The sequence below is a fragment of the Protomyctophum parallelum genome (assembly GCF_964188405.1).
Source record: "Protomyctophum parallelum genome assembly, chromosome: 1".
Taxonomy (NCBI): Eukaryota; Metazoa; Chordata; class Actinopteri; order Myctophiformes; family Myctophidae; genus Protomyctophum; species Protomyctophum parallelum.
In genome coordinates this window covers 45,648,017-45,668,617 of record NC_139697.1, presented here as the reverse complement: position 1 = coordinate 45,668,617, position 20,601 = coordinate 45,648,017, and the positions used below count along the sequence as shown (strand labels likewise).

Genomic DNA, 20,601 nt, shown 5'->3' with positions numbered 1-20,601 from the left:
TATCACTGGTATCATTATAATACCTCACAAACCCCACCAACTGACCATTATCACTGGTGTCATCATAATACCTCACAAACACCACCAACTGACCATTATCACTGGTATCATTATAATACCTCACAAACACCACCAACTGACCATTATCACTGGTATCATTATAATACCTCACAAACACCACCAACTGACCATTATCACTGGTATCATCATAATACCTCACAAACCCCACCAACTGACCATTATCACTGGTGTCATCATAATACCTCACAAACACCACCAACTGACCATTATCACTGGTATCATTATAATACCTCACAAACACCACCAACTGACCATTATCACTGGTATCATTATAATACCTCACAAACACCACCAACTGACCATTATCACTGGTATCATCATGCCTCACAAACCCCACCAACTGACCATTATCACTGGTATCATTATAATACCTCACAAACACCACCAACTGACCATTATCACTGGTACCATCATAATACCTCACAAACACCACCAACTGACCATTATCACTGGTATCATTATAATACCTCACAAACACCACCAACTGACCATTATCACTGGTATCATTATAATACCTCACAAACACCACCAACTGACCATTATCACTGGTATCATTATAATACCTCACAAACACCACCAACTGACCATTATCACTGGTATCATCATAATGCCTCACAAACACCACCAACTGACCATTATCACTGGTATCATTATAATACCTCACAAACCCCACCAACTGACCATTATCACTGGTATCATTATAATACCTCACAAACACCACCAACTGACCATTATCACTGGTACCATCATAATACCTCACAAACACCACCAACTGACCATTATCACTGGTATCATTATAATACCTCACAAACCCCACCAACTGACCATTATCACTGGTATCATTATAATACCTCACAAACACCACCAACTGACCATTATCACTGGTATCATTATAATACCTCACAAACACCACCAACTGACCATTATCACTGGTATCATCATAATACCTCACAAACACCACCAACTGACCATTATCACTGGTATCATTATAATACCTCACAAACCCCACCAACTGACCATTATCACTGGTATCATCATAATACCTCACAAACACCACCAACTGACCATTATCACTGGTATCATCATAATACCTCACAAACACCACCAACTGACCATTATCACTGGTATCATCATAATACCTCACAAACACAACCAACTGACCATTATCACTGGTGTCAGTGGACCCACTGCTGGGGAAATGCATTCTGCATGTTGTATTCCCACGAAGCTGTTTGGACAAATCACCATCAAGTAATGCAGTACTTCTGGTTGCTGTGGAATGTGAGAGTGGGATTTGCTTTATTGTAGCTGTCATTTCCTCCTTTTCTAAACATGTTGTTCATCACTTCATTATGAAGAACATTATTTTATATAAAAAATAAAAAATAAATCGATATCGAATTGTCTGCAATTTTGGATATTGTACTATTGTGATAGGGGATATGTGTTCTATAGAAAATTAGAAATATAAATATCGGATTAGGAAAAATCGTTACCGGCAGATACTCAAAATCAAATCGGGATCGGGAGCAGAAAAAAGTGATCGAGACCTATAACTGCTCCGAAGGTACTTGATCTGAGGAATGTATTAATTGTGCTTCGCTTTTATCCAAGGCGCTTTACATATAGTTTGTGCATTACATTCTCCCATTCACACACACTTTCATACAGCGATGGTGGTGGAACCCATGCAAGGCACCAACCTGCATATCAGGAGCAATTAGGGGTTCAGAGTCTTGCTCAAGGACACTTCTACACTAACTCTGGGGGAGCACGGGATCGAACTGGGAACGTGGTACCTCCTGAGCCACTGCCACCACGTCATGTTATGTTGTGTGGAAAACAGCTTTTTGCTATATTTCTGGCGGGCTTCGTGTTAAAACCTTCCACTCACACATACTCCATTTCTACACTGTGTATTAATGCATTATGTAGGCTACACTTTAATCAATGCTATTCCTATTGAGTCAGTGTAACTATGGTTTTAAAGGTACACTCCACACATTTTGTCCAGGAAGTGTCTGTTATTGTTTTGCTTTTTACTTGCTAATGTGAACAACAGATAACTCAGAGGATGATAATGATGATGATGATCATGATGAGGATGAATTCCATGATGCCCACGAAACATTTGGTGAGTCATCTGATTTGTTTTATAATATTAAGAAATTTAGAGCAACATTTTACATTTTTGTCTATTATGTACTGTACGTATGTTGACAATTCCAAATGTATACCGATTACCAAATTTGGGAGATGGGTTGATAGATATATTGGGAACAAAACTGGATATTCAGTATTTTAGCTGTGACGTGAGCGCCCCCTCCTGAGATACTTCCGGGCCCTACTTTTGTGTCGCTTTTGTGTCCCCCATAGAGTTATACTGTGACGCTCCGTCGGACTAAATCTGAGACGAAAACTACCACGAAAGTCCCATTTTACCGCTTTCCTCGCAACAACAAAGCTGCGCTGCTCTCCCAAATCTGGCTGTGACAGGCCGTCTGCCCCACATGGAATACTATCGCCATTTTATTTTATTGTGTCAACTAAATCCTCATTAATGCAAACTTGATTTAACATACTCAAGCCTGCACACATTCTAAATATGCCCCCGAAATATTTTACCGAGCAAATACCTTCAATAAAACTGTCACTCATGTTGTGCCACATGTACTATACTTCATATCCTGTGGTCAAATTGCCACATGGTATGAGGCCTAGAAACATATCTTCTCTAGAGATACTTTTTCTTTTCTATCTGTTCTCTGCCAGTCTTTTGTTTAGATCCTTTGTGTTTAGCCAACATCATACATTCAGTTACAGTAAACCTAAGTTAGGTATTCTGTTCTTTCTATAAAACAGTCGTTTTTTTTCCTCCAATATGTAGACAAAATCTAATTAGCCCTTAGACATACTCCATTTCTACACTGTGTATTAATGCATTATGTAGGCTACACTTTAATCAATGCTATTCCTATTGAGTCAGTGTAACTATGGTTTTAAAGGTACACTCCACACATTTTGTCCAGGAAGTGTCTGTTATTGTTTTGCGTTTTACTTGCTAATGTGAACAACAGATAAATCTGAGGACGATGATGATGATGATGATCATGATGAGGATGAATTCCATGATGCCCACGAAACATTTGGTGAGTCATCTGATTTGTTTTATAATATTAAGAAATTTAGAGCAACATTCTACATTTCTGTCTATTATGTATGTTGACAATTCCAAATGTATACCGATTACCAAATTTGGGAGATGGGTTGATAAATATATTGGGAACAAAACTGGATATTGGGCCAATGCAGAATGTTTTTTCGGTTGTTTTCATATGTTGAGGAGCCATGCTGTTTTATGGGCACACCCACTTGTCACACCCCCTTTTTTGCCAAACAACATTCCTTGGACTGCCACCCCAATAGCAGCTTTTCAGTGCCTTCTGCCAGCTCTATTCATATTTTTTATTCATAATTTGAATGCCAATAGATAAATCTGTGATATACACACTATATCTCATTTTAACAGGGCAATCATATAGTATTAGACACCCAGTCCTGATGGTGGCGGTAACTTCACCATTATGAATCTGATCGTTTCCGGTTAAACAGGTGTCAACATCCGCTATCTTTCTGCACTGTGTTACACAGTGATCTGTCCCCGTGCGTGTGTGTGCGAGCGTGCACACGAGGATTTTGTCCGGTTTTAAGTGGAGGACATCGGCCGTTAGCAAAAAATGCTAAAAGTTGCTACATTATGTAAAACAAAGCCTCCGATTATAGGGAATAAAACAATTACGTCAATACCGTCAACGTGGGGTCTGGATTAATTAATTCACTACATCAAAACCGCCAACGGTAGTCTACGGGTAACAGTTACTGAGCCGTTCTTTGTGTCGTAACAACCAGTCCACAAAATCTTGCAAATATGTGAATCTACCTGTATTGGAAGTTGTATGCACGTTTTCGCGAAAGGCCACTCCCATTGAAATGCCCCCTTTTTATTATGAACACACCCACGCACCCACGCAGCGTATATCTAATGTGCTGCTGAGCATAGACATGGTAACGCCCCACCTGCCTCTGATTGGCATACCGACACTGCCCGTATTGACTGTCCACTGAGGTGGATATAGCTATGCTGGATACATTGACATAACAACGCGTCATCAGAGCGGAGGGAGGGGCGTCAGCTGCGACTCCGCGGCTCCGCCCACCCCCCAGGGTAAGATTTGTGATTTGTGATTTGCTCTCGTTCACTGCAATGCAATTTGCGGCATTTTCAAAACAATATTGCGCAGAGTAGCGATTATCAAACGTATTTGCAATGCCATACGTTGAAAGATCTGTTGCCCGTGGACAAGGCACGTTACCTCCGCAAGTTAGATATTATCGGCATAGATGTTTGTCCCTATGTGATTAAGGATTGGAAAAAGTTGCATTGGCAGCCATAGAAAATTCTGCCCAGGGTAAAAAACCGGATGTGATGTTTTTGGGCGTTCCTGTCTTGTTAAAAAACCGGCTGTGACGTTTTTGGGCGTTCCTGTCTTGTTTCGTGTCAGTGTATAGTCTGATCTCTGCTGCGAGGTGGTGGAAAATAATAGTACATGGTAAATAATTAACTTTTTCAGATTATTCTAATTCGTTGCGATGGACCTGTATGTGTGTACAACTTGTCTTTGTCATAATTCTGTGCTACATGCAGGGTCTAAACACACAAAAGTGAATTTATAGCGCTACTTAAACATAATCTTTCCAGTTTTCGTTTGTAAACTATTGCAAAAATAACAAACATGGCAGTTGTCTCCCAGGTTTCTAACAGTCGTTGTATCACAACGTCTTACAGTATAGACAGAATTTAAAAAAAAAGAGTTCCTCTAATATATTTATTTCATTTTCAATGTCCTTGTCATCATATAGCGTCTCAGCCTACAGTGACTGCACCTTCATCTAAACCTCCATCTCATCCAGCTCCAGTGAGTGTATCTACTCCAGCTTTAGTGACCAAACCTCCTCCACCTTCAGCAACTGCACCACCTGTGGATCAGATCTCTCTACAAGTGTGGTTGATTGTAGGACTTGTTGCTGTGGTTCTTCTACTGACCATCCTGCTGATCCTGCTGTGTCGATACAAAACATCTAAAGGTGAGAAACACACGCATCTAGATTATATATTTACAAAACTCAACAGTATGTAGCCTACTTGTCAAGGTTGACTATATGCATTGAGACCGCAAGGGTCCATGTTGCATTATTAGCCATAAAGCGTAGGCTATAGTGGATGGTTGTCACAACAAGGAAACGCATGGCTCATCGATAGAGTTTCAGCCAGGAATGGATTAACATTTATTTGCGCATGCTCAGGTACAAGTTACAACACAGTGTAGATGTGCACGTGATGACGTCAACATGGCTTTGTCTGCTAAGAACCGAGAACCGAGAACCAAGTCTCCCATAACTCATAATTCTCCTCGCTACCATCAAATAAAAGCCTGAACCACCTTTGGCCAATTTGACTGGGCCCATAACCTGTTGCATTATTAGCCATACTAATAAAGCATATAGTGGATGCTAAGACCAGCTCAGTGGCCTTGTGGTTAGAGTGTCCGCCCTGAGACTGGGAGGTCGGGGTTCGATCCCCGGCCGGGTCATACCAAAGACTCTAAAAATGGGACCCAGTGCCTCCCTGCTTGACAATCAGCATCAAGGGTTAGATTGGGGTAAGTCCCTGAGACATACTAGCGCCTGCATGTCCAGGGGGTGTACTTGTACATCAAGCTGCCTCAAGCTACAGAAACAGGAGATATAGGCTCCTGCCCTGCTATGGGCCTCATGGCTCGGCAAGGCTACTTACTTACTTATATAGTGGATGGTGGAACAAGGAAACTCGTGGCTCAGTTTCAGCCAGGAATGAATTAATTATGCAATAAGCCACGAGAGGTCTCAGGTTACCGGCTATTTTACACTGCCTGGGAGGCGTAGTTAGACCCGACGCGCAGCGGAGGGTCTCGTTAAGGTCCATTTTTGTGATTGTTTTAAAGTCAATATACAACTCCTTCTGGGTACACCAGGATTGAAAACAGCGAACGGCCCACATTGTCTGTTTCACGGTCCCCTCTTCGTTTCTTGACTTTTCAAGCTCTTGTAGGTCGCTGTCATTTATTTCTGCGTGTCGTTTAGTCTGTTCTTCCTCCATATTGTCGCTTTCTTGCAACCACTCGTCCACACTTAGTCCACCCAACAAATCAAAAGTCACTGTGAACGGTTCCATAATAACAACAACAAAGCCGGTTCCGGGTGGCGGAGTGATACTACTACAGTACATGTGAAGCGGTCAGCAGCACTGCTTTTGCACCTGGCATTGATATAAAGTGATTGAAGGTGTGGATTATGGGTGAGATTTACACCGGTCACGTGACGGTAACCAGCCAATCAGAATCATGTATTGGGACTACCCGTTTTAGAACATGTATTTGCACATGCTCAAGTAGAAGTTAGAACACAGTGTAGATGTGCACGCGGGCACGTTATGACGTCAACATGGCTTTGCATATATTATGTGATAATGTGCATTAAGTGTAATAGTCAACACATTTGGTTCCTTTTTGTAAACACTACACAGTGTACCAATCATTTAGCTGAGGACACAGAACCACAGCACCAATTAACATGTTTTACTCTTTGTTTTTTTTATTACAGATCATCCTTGTTGTGTCAGGTATGTACAACTCTGTTTAAATAGGTCTTTCCCCAAATGAATGCTATTACCTTTGTGCGTGCAATAGTGACTCCTACAGGTTGTTCAGGGCAACTGTTAGCAGGGAGTGGAGCTGGGAATCTCCTTGCATGAAACTCCTCACTGTAGTCGGGTTAAACTAACTGTTTAAGAGGAGACGTTTTTTAATCCTTTTCTAACATATATAGTTTTAGATTAAACTACAGATGTTAACATAAAACATAGGCTAAACCTTTTATGTAAACTTAATAATAAAAGGTTATTTGACCTTTGCAGAGTGCCTCATATTTGTCTCTCCAAACTGTTGCCGCTGTGTGTGTGTGTGTGTGTGTGTGTGTGTGTGTGTGTGTGTGTGTGTGTGTGTGTGTGTGTGTGTGTGTGTGTGTGTGTGTGTGTGTACATGAAGTGGTACATTAAATTATCTTCTCCTAAATCTTTAATATCTTTATCTTGAACTAGATCCATCGAGTCCCGGGGAACCAATCAAAACTCAGCAGCAGACCAGAGGACCAACCAGAGAGGAAGTTCAGATAATGGACACACCCCACTTCAGAATGGTCAGCCAATCAATAATCAATCAAAAGCAAGCAATCAATCGCATAACAGCTGATCACTAAATTCTGATATATCTGCTTTGAGAATGGAAATTCAGTTAGTCAGTCAGTCAGTCAGTCAGTCAGTCAGTATTTTTAACACAAGCAAATACCTTTCCAAAAGCACCATAATGCTATATACATGATTTCTAACAGTTTGTTGTTTTGTTGTTATTAATTGTTATTTAGGCCTATGAATAAATGTGAATTTTCAAAGAGTTAGCTGTTTGAAATTTATAGATGAATTGTGTGGAGATGATCATATCATTTATGGATGTCTATGGCGATTTCTTTCAGATGAACCTGCAGCAGAGTCCAGTGATCCCATATATTCAGAGATTGAACTCAAAGATATGGACAAGGAAAAGAAGGGTGAGCGAATAAACAGCTCACACCGTCTGTGTATGAATGGTGAATGTGTACAGTACAGTACTGTAATGTTGTCATTTGTGCGGGAAATTATTTAGTGAGGAAATTACACAATGCATTGTGTGTGAGGGTCTGCATCAGGCTATGCACATCAACATGTAGGTCTACCACACTGTCCATCACACAAAGCCTCAATGAAAAACAACCATGCTGTTTTCGTGCTCAGTCGCATGCAGCCAGTCACCCAGTCACCCAGTAACCCAGCCAGTCACCCAGCCACCCAGCCAGCCACCCAGCCAGCCACCCAGCCAGCCAGCCACCCAGCCACCCAGCCAGCCACCCAGCCAGCCAGCCACCCAGCCAACCAGCCAGTCACTCAGCCAGCCACCCAGCCAGCCACCCACACACATAGCTCCATAAGGGAGTGGTTGCACCACTCAAAAAGGAAGAAGGGACATCCACACATTAGTTTCTAGAGCTCCACAAGAGACTTTCTTTATGCAACATTTCAAAACTCTATAGGAGGTCCTCATCAGGCAAATATATATGACACAAGATTGCTTCTTAATTTAAGAAGCTCTGTCAATTCAAAATAAAGATCACACCTGTGTGAAGTGAGGGGATCTCAGTGGCGGCCTTATATATGTTTCAATCGTTTAAATTTTCAAAAAGAAATAGTAGTAGTAGTAGTAGTAGTAAGGTAGTATAGTTGCGAACGCAATGAGCACTAACTATGAGACCCTGCAGATCATGTCTGTGTGTCTGTCTGTCTGTGTGTCTGTCCCGCTGTGACACCACCCGCCTGCCACCAGAGGGCGCAGCTGTAGCACACACACACACACACACACACACACACACACACACACACACAAACAACCACACACACACACACACACACACACACACACACACACACAGTAGAAAACTTAAAAAAAATACTAACTAAAAAGAAAAAAAAAGTACGTAATTTATTCTAATTGTTGTTATTGCAATTTACAAGCTGCGTTCGCTTCCCGCGTTTGCGCGTCTTACTTGTAGTAGTAGTAGTAGTAGTAGTAATATTGCATTGCATCGCAGCCTTCCAATCAGCCTTGTCAATATTATTCAGCCTCATCCTGTACATCCACTTACCACTAGTTGGCAGCAGCTAATAATCACTGCAGGTACTCGACCTGTCATGTCACATTGACCTGTGTTGTTTGGTTGTAATTGTTCCCACTTCCCAGTGTGTGCACTCACTGCACTAGCAGCGCTGACAGTTGCGATTGCATCATTGTATAGCCAATGCTGCCTTCCAGTTATACCTTAAAGTAAAACAATGTTTAATCAAGCAAGCTGCTTTTGTGTATTTTCTACTTGGCTGTGTAGGGGAGAGCGGGGTCAGGCGGCGCGCATTTTACAAATTCCCTCCCTGCACAGAGATTAATTCATTTCACGTAACCAAACTTTTTTTTGAACAAGATACACTTGTCCTCTCCCATTAGCCCGAGTATTTTTTTATTTTGGTGAAACTAGTCGGACGCTATCGTCACGCAAAGTGATCTCGCGCTGACTTCCGCACAGCGCTATTGGCAGGACAAAAGCTGCGTAGGAGCGGTACGAGAGGCGCCCTCACATAAATCGTCCTAAATAAAGCTATTAAGTCATGTTTCTGGCATCTAACGCTCAGTTATGCTTCAATACAATCCTTCTACAAAATGTCCACTTCTGATTGTCAAACAAATTTCTAAAACTATTCCTAATCCTTACCTTTTGAGTAGGGTTTCACATCATGTCCATTCCATGTCCAAAACAGGCTGGATCTAAATTGGTTGATTAGTCTAAATGTCAGCTGCAGCCTATGTCAGTGGTTCTCAACTATGTCAGTGGCTCTCAACATGTGGTCCGGGGACCACAAGGGCCATTGGGGGCTATAGGGTTCCCCCCAGCAAAGCAAATTAAAACATGTCAGAATAGCTAGTCTAAATGAACAATTAGGCTAGCTAGACCATTTAGAATAGATTAAGAGTGACTTCTGATCCTAATTCTCCTACCAACAATATGCTTAGGCTATAGATAGAATTAATGAAATAGAATGAACATGTTCACTTCATTTTATTCCCTTCGGTCAGCTGTTTAGAACACCATAACAAAATGCTACTGAACAACAGGCTAAATGGTGCAACTGCAAACATTTAATAGCCTAGTGCATTATTCAAAGTGCTTTAAAAGGAGTGTTCACAAGTGCATTCAAGGGGGTTTGAAACCCATTTGGGTCTGTAACCCGGAGTGTAAATGGAACCAAATGTGTAACGGTCCATTTGGTTCCATGTGCAGGCTACACTCAGTTAAATCAACATTCATTTTACAATCTAAATTGGAGGTAGAAATGTCATTAAATGAGGGTCTATAGACCCTGGTTTGGACCCTTATGGGTCTGTAACTAGAGTGTAGCCTACACATGGAACAAAATGGACCCGTTACACATTTGGTTCCATTTGTAGGCTACACTCAGTTAAATCAGCATTAGGCTACTTTTACAATATAAATTGGGGGTCCTGAAGGTAGAAATGTCATTAAATGAGGGTCCATAGACCCTGGTTTGGACCCTTATGGGTCTGTAACTAGAGTGTAGCCTACAAATGGAACAAAATGGACCCGTTACACATTTGGTTCCATTTGTAGGCTACAATCAGTTAAATCAGCATTATTTACAATATAAATTGGGGGTCCTGAAGGTAGAAATGTCATTAAATGAGGGTCTATAGACCCTGGTTTGGACCCTTATGGGTCTGTAACTAGAGTGTAGCCTACAAATGGAACAAAATGGACCCGTTACACATTTGGTTCCATTTGTAGGCTACACTCAGTTAAATCAGCATTACTTTTACAATATAAATTGGGGGTCCTGGAAGTAGAAATGTCATTAAATGAGGGTCCATAGACCCTGGTTTGGACCCTTATGGGTCTGTAACTAGCCTACAAATTTCCATTTGTAGGCTACACTCAGGGTAAAATCAGGCCTATTAAAAAAAAATATCCTAATAGGCGATAACACTTTGCATTGGCCTATAAAAACCACAACAGTAGGCTAGCCTAGGAAACATTAGGCCTATAGGCTACACAATACACATTGTAAACAAACACTGTAAACGTTTCATATAAAAGTGCAACTGCAAACATTAAATGCCATTTAAAATGTAAACCTCAAAATCTTGCAGACTATTGCAAGACTATTAACTGCAACACAAAATCAAACACAAATAGGCTACAACCCTACACCAAGCCCCATAGATTGATTGAAATAAGACTGATTGATTAGACTGATTGAAAGAACAAATATCAGGCCTATTAAAAGGATATATCCCAATAGGCTATAACACTTTGCATTGGCCTATAAATACCACAACAGTAGGCTAGCCTAGGGAACATTAGGCCTACAGGCTACACAATAAATACACATTGTAAACAAACACTGTAAACGTTTCATATAAAAAGTGCAACTGCAAATAGGCTACAACCCTACACCAAGCCCCTTAGATTGATTGAAATAAGACTGATTGATTAGACTGATTGAAAGAACAAATATTCAAATAGCCTATGAAACAAAAACACAGGGGAGAAACAGATTAGTGTGTGTGTGTGTGTGTGTGTGTGTGTGTGTGTGTGTGTGTGTGTGTGTGTGTGTGTGTGGGGCCGTGCATAGCAGCTCAATCGAAGTCCTCACAGACGTGGCAGACATAAGTCTGCTCTGTATCTGTGCACTCCTCGTGTGCCCAGACGCCACAGACGTTGCACGTTATCCAAAGCCCTGGCCTACTATTGAAGTCAGTTTCCCCACACACAATGCACTCCGTTGTATCATCATCAATGGCAGGCACCACAGGCGTGTTGTTGGTCTTAGACTTGGCCTTTTTGCCAGCAGACCTTGTAGGAGCCTTCTTAGAAGACACAGCAGCCTGGCCAGCAGATGTTGTAGGAGCCTGCTTAGAAGACACAGCAGCCTGGCCAGCAGATCTTTTAGGAGCCTTGGAAGGAAACAGCTTTTTCTTCTTTGCCATCGAGACCCTTTTCTCCTCTTCCAATGCTGCTTTCACAGGGGTGTCTGTGAGGATGGCGGTGGTCCTCTTTCTCCCCCCCCCCCTCTGCTGCTTCCTGGGTCCAGCCTTTGGTAGAGGCCGCATCAGCTCTGGGCTGAAACTGGTGTCCTCTGAACCTGGGCTGGTCACTGGAGTGACCAGCCCAGGTTCAGAGGACACCAGTCCAGCGTGGACCTGTGTGGCGACAACTTGAACAGAACAGACCGGACTGGTGACAACCTGTGTGTGTGTGTGTGTGTGTGTGGCAGTGGGGACCTGAGGGGCTTGATTCAGAGCTAGCAGCTGAGATGAGAGGGCCATCAGTGTAGCTGCAAGTTCTACAGTGGCCTGCTGTGTGAGTGGAGTGGGGTGCTGAGTTGAAACTTGGAGCTGAGTGCTGGCAGCCAGCAGTTGAGCCTGAATTCTAGCCAGAGAATGGGTGGAAATGTGACCCTCAGCGTGGACTGGAGGGGTGGCCTCAGGTGTGGAGAAGGCAGGAGTGGCAGGTGCAGACTCTTCTAAGGCGGGTGGTGCTGGTCTGTCTGTGACTGGAGGGGTGGCCTCAGGTGTGGAGAAGGCAGGACTGGCAGGTGCAGACTCTAAGGTGGGTGGTGCTGGTCTGTCTGTGACTGGAGGGGTGGCCTCAGGTGTGGAGAAGGCAGGACTGGCAGGTGGTGCTGGTCTGTCTGTGACGTAAGAGGGCGCGAAATCTCTCTCACCAAAAATGTGTTTGTTGACTGGCCAAATGCCAGTGCAGCGGAAGCCAGCTGTGATGTTGGATGGTGTTGCAGCGGATGGAAGCGCTGTTCTTACGATCCCTGGAACAACAAGCAGAAAAAGAGAACACATTTAGCCTAGTGCATACATGGTGTAGGAGCCAATTGGTAAGTGTTTTATGTTTGAGCAATTTCATGATTTAGATAAGAAAGTTTGGCTATAAAGGGTTAAAAATGTATGCTGGTAATTTGATTGCATTTCATTATTGACATGTGTCTAAAAAGGTCTAGCTGGCCTGACCTGATAATCTTTTGATATCATATTATGATGATGTCACAGTATTTTAGTTCAGTTGGAGTCAGACATTGATCAAAGCAACACACCTGGTAAATCGTAGATGCACACCGTTTTCCCAGGGTTTTGCATCATCCACTGGTCCATCGCCGAATTGATGTATCTCTTCAGCGGGCCGTACACACTGCGGTCCAGAGGCTGGAGCTTGTGGGAGCAGTGGGGAGGGAAGGACAGCAGCACAACTCCATTTTCCCTGCAATTTACAATTTACAATGTAGGCATTGTAGCAGCATGGGAATACATCACATAAAAGTATTTATCATGAAACATGCGTAAGCTAAGAAAGTAACAGTGGAATATCTATATAATGAAACTATACATACACTATACATATAAACTATACATATTTACTACTATGCTATACATATGTACTATAGCGTGCTATGACTAAATACAATACAATTATAGTGCTGTCTACATAACATGCTATAAGTCTGTATCAAATGCTATCTAAGCCAACATAAATGCTATCTAAGGGGTTAGGGTAAGTGCTATGGGCCATGATGGAGTCTGAAAAGGTGGGTTTTCAGGCTACGGCGGTTACCTGCAGTAATCGATGCCTTCCAGGGAGAGGTGAGACACATGGTTGTCAAGCAGCAGAAGGACTTTAGCTTCCTGTGTAGCTCTGCTGTGACGCACAAAGTGCTTTAAGAAAACTAAAAAGTCTTTCTCTTGCATCCATCCAGAACCACTGGCTGTTCCAATGCAGCCTGGGGGCCCATCCCGCACAAAGTGGTCCTTAAAGTTCTTCCTGGGGAAGATGAACTGTGGTGGAATGCTGTTGAGATGAGATTGAGATGAGATTTAATTTATTGTCAATGTACAGTACAAGTACAGCACAGTGAAAAGTATTTTCACATCTCACCAACCTGTTTCCTTGTGCACTGACGGCGAACGCCATCGTGACCAAGGTCCCCCTCTCTGCGGACGTCATGGCGCCAACCTGCTTTCTGCCTCGGCAGGCGATGACTTTGTCTGGAACTTGGACAGTAACGGTGCTGGTCTCGTCCATGTTCCAGATGTCTTTCGCTTGAAAGCGGTGACGTGTGATAACTTGGGACAGGTTCTGGAAGAACTTGTCCACATTGACTGGGTTAAAGCTGGTCGCTCTGGAAAGGCTGGTGGCCTGAGGACGGCGAAGTGACAGCACAGGGTTTCGCTCCAGGAAGCTTGTCAGCCAGCCCTTCCCAGCCATCTCTCTGGCAGCCCAGGGTTCTGGAAATTGGCGGCCAGCTGAAAAGCAAGCCTACGGACCTGATGACATAAACGATGAATTATTAAAAGTAGTTTCATTGTCCATGTCAGTAATAAATGTTATGCATCTTGATTTATATTTATATTTAAATTATTTTTACTTTGTCTAACATTTTTGTAACCAGCTGAACAGAAAAAAATGCATTCATATAAGTTGTCAAAACTGAAATAAAAACCATTTTTACAGCTATAGCAGTCTGCCATATTAATTTCAAGGAGCACCAGTTTATGCATTAGGTCCTCATATAATGGCATTTCTATCTCTGGGAATTATAGTTACATAAGGGTCCATTTGATAACTAATATCCATCATTTAGCTGAGCCCCCCCCCCCCCCCCCCCCCAGGAACTCCCTCTGGGGGCCCCTGGGGGTCCCCCGACCCTACTTTAATAACCAATGGTTCCTAGCCCATGTAGGCTAATTTATAAGTGCTGGTTGTGATGCATTGTAGACTCAGTGGAACAGCACATAGCTTGGTGTTGTGCTGTTTCACTGAGCTTAGGCTATAGAAAAGCATTCCCCCCCTAGCCCCGTTGAATGTTTGTTCACTGAATTCTGTCGGTATTTTTATTTTTATTTTTATCTATTGCATTGTTGTTGTTTTTATATTGTATATGAATATGCTTTCTTTTGTTGTGCAGCACTTTGTGACTTTGTCCAGAAAAGTGCTATATAAATAAAGTTATTATTATTATTATTATTATAGGTCTAATGCATCATAACCAGCACTTATATGCCTCATCATTTGATCTTACCTCCCTAGGGCTGAGGCCATAATAAATACTGGATGCCTTGAGGAGGTAATCTGTGAGGACAGCTTCCTGGGCTGCACTCAAGACCCTATTATGGGGATTGTTGTAGCCAGGTAGTGGGGCGTCAGGGTCCAGGGCCTTCCTCTGTTTATAGCGCCTCAGAGTTGTCTCTGACACCCCATGGAGCTTAGCTGCCCCACGGACAGACTCGCCGTCTAAGACGGCCTGGTAGGCTAGGGGGAAGGCCTCTGGGGGGTAGAGACCTCTTGAGGTCTTCCTCACTCTAATTCTGGGCATCTGCATGGAAGAAATGGCAACACTGTCTATATCTATATTTTCATTATAGGCTATATAGGCCTATATCAGTGGTTCCCAAATGTTTCCCTGTCAAGGACCCCCAAATTGACACAAATGAGCCCGCGGACCCCCATTTGAAAAGATATGCCAGGGACCCCCATAAAAGATGATTTTTTTTAACAGCTCTAGCAGCCTCTCAACTCCCAACCCATTCAACCCCAAGGACCCCCAGCCTGACATGCACCAGTCCACGGACCCCCACCTAGTGGTATTTCTATCTTTGAGACCCCAATTTATATTTTAAAATCAATTTAATTCTGAGAGTCCATTTGTGCACTCTCTGAGTTACAGATCCATAAGGGTTCATTTGGTTCCCAACCATCATTTAGCTGGGGACCCCCTGGAACTCCCTCAAGGACCCCTGGGGTTCCCTGGACCCCACTTTGGGAACCACTGGCCTATATACATATATGATATATAAATATATATATAGGCTACATATAGATAGATCTTTATTGTCATTGTAACCAGTAGCCTACAACGAAATTGTGCCTATAGCCTACATAGGCCAGTGGTGGGGGTCCGTAGACTAAATGGGGGTCCGCAGACCAACGCATGTTAAACTGGGGGTCCCCGAAACGAAACGGGCCGAGACTCACTGCTAGAGCCGCTAAAAAGAAATCCTCTCTGGCATATGAAATCACTGCTAAAGTTTGGGAACCACTAACATAGGCAATGCTATGGGCTGCTAATGCTATGCTATGCGTAAGCAGCGTAAAGGCGCATGGATGCGCCGGCTGTCCCTCTGGCGACTGTTGATATGTTTAGCTAGCTAGCTCAAAGGCTATTGCATATTTTTCAATGGAATCTTCGCCTGGGGTTAGTATACAGATTAGCCTAACAGATGAAATCCATTAACAATCGTCAGCTAATAAATACATCCGTACAAACATTAAACACTCAAATAGGCGATTTTGTACTTACAGCGTGCAAAAACACAAAAGGTTCTGTATCTCCGCCAATCTTCCAAGGAAATGGATAAAATTTTCTCTGTAAGGCTTTCGCGCGCTATGGAATCGAATGACGTCGCCGGAAATACGCGACGAAAAGTGTTGCATGGTATCCAGTCCGAGGTGAAACCGTCCTACCGCACCGACTGACCCCGCTCTCCCCTATGCTGTTCATGCTTTGAAGTCCGATAATACACACTGACAAAAAAAATACAAAAAACATTAAACATTAAACCTGTGTATAGTATAGGGGCCTGGGCCGTGGCTCAGAAGTCCAGGCACCTTGGCCGGTAGTTCGAGCCTGGCAGTGTGCCGCTGGCTCGACTCCCGATCCTGGCGGCCTTTACTGCATGTCTCTCTCCCCCATTCCCTGTCAGCTTACTGTCTGTCTCTCTACAAAAAATATAAAATAAAGGTGAAAGTCGCAAAAAAACATTACAAAAAAAGGAGAAAAAGTCCATCCCTGATGTCATCAATATTCAGCCCATATACGGGAATGTCAATACATGGCCATATTGTGACAGTCTCAAGACAACCAGTGTGGTTGCCGTGGCATGAGTCACACGTGCAAATGAACCAAGTTGGTACCACACATCCATATGTGGAGCTGACTATCATGACCTGGATCTCCATGAAGATCACGACACTGACCTCATCAAACCCTGGATAGCCATACATGGTTTGACATACTAGATCTGCATATATGGAGCCGGCAAGCAACTCTACATCTGACCTCACTGACACCAGATTAATATGTTTAACTCCTGCTTCTCAACTCTGCCGTATTAAGAAGCTCTTTTGTTTCAGCGCAACCTCACCCTTCTCGCCCTCCGGGCGGCTTACTGGTGTTAGTAGCATATATATTGTACTGCAAGATGATTATATGTTAAAGTAGCATAAAATTGTACTGCAAGATGCTTATATAAATGTGGGTTTTCATAGAGAGAGCTATTATAGTTCGGCAGCCGACAGGCTTCTTTTGTTTAAAGTGGGAAATTTGGTATATAGTCTTTTTTTATTGGCCTAAAATATTGTCTATAGACATACATTCATGAATCACTTGCTGACCGGCTGTCACTATTGGGCAATTTATTTTATAGGGGTTTCTTGTGACCCTACCATTTGCACTAAAAACAGCCCTAGACGTCATGACATGACAAATGTGATGAGGTCAGCACATTTGGCTACGGCTGTTTTTAGCCCAAGGAGTGTATTTAACTAATGCTTGGAATGGAATCAGAATCATGAAAACCCCCTAGTTTGACATGGCACATGCTACTTAAAGCAAAAGGACAGTTTGACATTTTTGACATTTTTGCCTGCTATAGGATGTTAATGATAGGGTCACAAGAAACCCCTATAAAGAAATTGCCCAATACCGACAGCAGGCCAGCAAGTGGATTCATGAGTATATAGACAATATTTTAGGCCAATACAAAATACTATATACTAAATTTCCCACCCGTCCACCTCGACTGCCGGACTATTAGGATTTCCAGAACAATACAGATGAATTAAGTGGAGATGATTTGAATCTGTATGGATGTCTGTGGTTTTCTTTCAGACGAGCCAGCAGCTGGGTCCAGTGACGCGACATATTCACAGATTGAACTCAAATATATGGACAAGAAAAACAGTGAGCAAACAACATATATTACAGGAAACGTTACGTTAATATGAAATATGATTAATGTGACGTTTATGGAATGTATAGATATATTATTTGTTATATGATAATACAGTCCACGTGACTGTCATTTATCAGATTTGATGGGTGTATGCAGGCTGCTCATCATAAATCAATTGTCGATCATATATTAATATGTGAAGTTAGCCAACAATCAAATCTTACATATGCATGTCACAGCTCGCATACACAAATGTTTTTCATCATATCTATAGATATGTGGTGCAGCTTAGTCTGACAATATGATATGCATGTGCAGGAGCCACTTAGGGCGCATTTGGAAATACCACACAGGAGTGCAATCGCCTATTAGTGGCTGGATGATAACCGCAAGGTTGCCAGTTCGAACCCGGGCTTCCCCAGAGTTAGTGTCGAAGTGTCCTTGAGCAAGACACTGAACCCCTAATTGCTCCTGATGTTCTTGTTGGTGCCTTGGATGGTTTCCTCTGCCATTGGTGTGTGGATGACGGATGTGTGTGTGTGAATGTGTGAATGAAATGCACAATCTATGTAAAAGTGGTATTATACTTATAACACTTATTACACTGTTACACTATTTCACTTATTACGCTATTAAACTTATTACACTATTACACTCATTACACTATTAGACTTAATTACACTACACTTATTACAATATTACACTTAATACATGGATGGCAGTGGCATAACAATAACAATTTGCCTTTTGTTGTTTTTGTCTTTGTTTCATACATTTAAACAATATGGAAATGTAAATACACATGTAGGCATATATGCACTACTTTCTTGTCATAATCCTGTGCTACATGAAGGCTACAAACACCAAAACATTTTTACTACAACAATAACAACAACCACAACTTCCCAACGTATAGTATGTGAACTATTACACAATAACAGACATATAGACATATAGACAGTAGAACAACTAGAACATGCATGTCGTCACCTTCTGGTTCTTTCTTTCAGACGAGTCCAGTGACGGGACATATTCACAGATTGAACTCAAATTATATTTGAGTTCAATCTGTGAATATGTCCCGTCCATATATTATATGGACGAGGAAAAGAAGGGTGAGCGAACAGAATGCATTAATACGTGATTGTGTGTGAATTGGTGAATCTAAACAGCCAGGCACCATTTACCATTTTACACAAGTAAGACGCGCAAACGCGGGAAGCGAACGCAGCTCGTGTGTGTGTGTGTGTGTGTGTGTGTGTGTGTGTGTGTGTGTGTGTGTGTGTGTGCTACAGCTGCGCCCTGTGTGTGTGTGTGTGTGTGTGTGTGTGTGTGTGTGCTACAGCTGCGCCCTCTGGTGGCGGGCGGGTGGTGTAACAGCGGGACACACACACACACACACACACAGACATTCAGCCCTTGCTGTCATAGTAAGTGGCTCACTGCGTTCGCAAACATGAACTGAAATGATCAAGTCTACCAGAAGGTGGCGCGAGGGCAATCAAAGAATCTCAAGTGAAAATGTTACAGTAGCATAATGCACTTCATGATAACACATATTTATTTACATGCAGAGTTTCAAAGAGGGAACGGTCCATGTTTACATAATTGTAGGCTATATAGATTACTTATGTGGAGGTGATTTGGTTATATATGATATGGTTCTTTCTTTCAGCTGAATCTGCAGCAGAGTCCTGCAGTGACGTTACATATTCACACAATTTCACAGATTGAACTCAAGTATATGGACAAGGAAAATAATGGTGAGCGAACACGATACATAATATACTCGAATATACATACAATATGAAATGTGATCACTGTAGAGGTGATCGTGTGCGTGTGTGCATGTCAGTGTATCTGGTTTAAAGTTGTACAATGTTGTTTTGTTCCAGGATGGTAAACGAATATGTTGGTGAAGACAAGACGTCTTTATATCCCCACTGATGTTATGAGTCAATCACACTAAACCCCTTATCCCTTAAACTTCTTTGCCTTTTTTTTTTATATTTTGAAAAACATTTTTGAATAGTTGTTCAACTAGCCAATCTACATTGATACGTTGTGAGCTTGCATACTGGCCATTTTAACTATTCAATTTTATTTAGAAAATTAGTTTAAAAAAAAGAGAAAAAGGCAAAGAAGTTTAGGGATAAGGGGTTTAGCGGTGACGAAAATGGAGCCCTTAGTCTGCTGCCCCAACCAATCCCAACAGAGAACCAATATATCTACCTATATATATTGTTTGTGCTATTTTTCCATTGGCAAAACACAATGATATAAGTTTGACACGTTCACTCTACCGGCAGAAACCGATCACACACAACTAACTCTTGGACATATAGCGGAAAGCACAGCTGTATTTTAGGCTGTGTTGTTCTTGTCAGTGTGAATGCACTGTATAGATTATTGGTACCTACTAGGGGTGTAACGATACATTTGAACCGAGATACATTCACGATGCATGGTTGACGATACGATACATGGACGATATTGGGTCATTATGGCGATACGATCCGATTCAACAATTTGAAATCGATACTATCGAACTATTTAAAATACATTGGCATTATTTTAAATTAAGTAATGAAACCCCTCTTTTTCATTTTTCTTCTAAAAATGGCTAAATACCACGCACAAAAATGTAGTATTTGATTAATTGCATAGCAAAACGATTCGATACCGATTATTTCCATTGCGAAACGATCCATAGTCAATGTTGCTGTTATCAATTCGATATACTTCGATTCTT

The 20,601-nt window shown here is 42.2% G+C and overlaps 1 protein-coding gene across 1 annotated transcript; it reads left to right on the top strand.

Annotated features, from left to right (window-relative positions):
- Positions 1–400: 400 nt before the first annotated feature.
- Positions 401–20,388, top strand: LOC310872774 (uncharacterized protein; the record flags this gene model as incomplete). Its single annotated transcript, XM_083784859.1, has 12 exons — positions 401–437; positions 2,144–2,215; positions 3,159–3,230; positions 5,053–5,226; positions 6,781–6,799; positions 7,277–7,374; positions 7,708–7,782; positions 17,786–17,857; positions 18,860–18,901; positions 18,944–18,964; positions 19,525–19,612; positions 19,745–20,388. 11 exons carry the CDS (start codon positions 401–403, stop codon positions 19,581–19,583), a joined length of 741 nt encoding a protein of 246 aa, XP_083640985.1. The 3' UTR covers positions 19,584–19,612; positions 19,745–20,388.
- Positions 20,389–20,601: the final 213 nt, after the last annotated feature.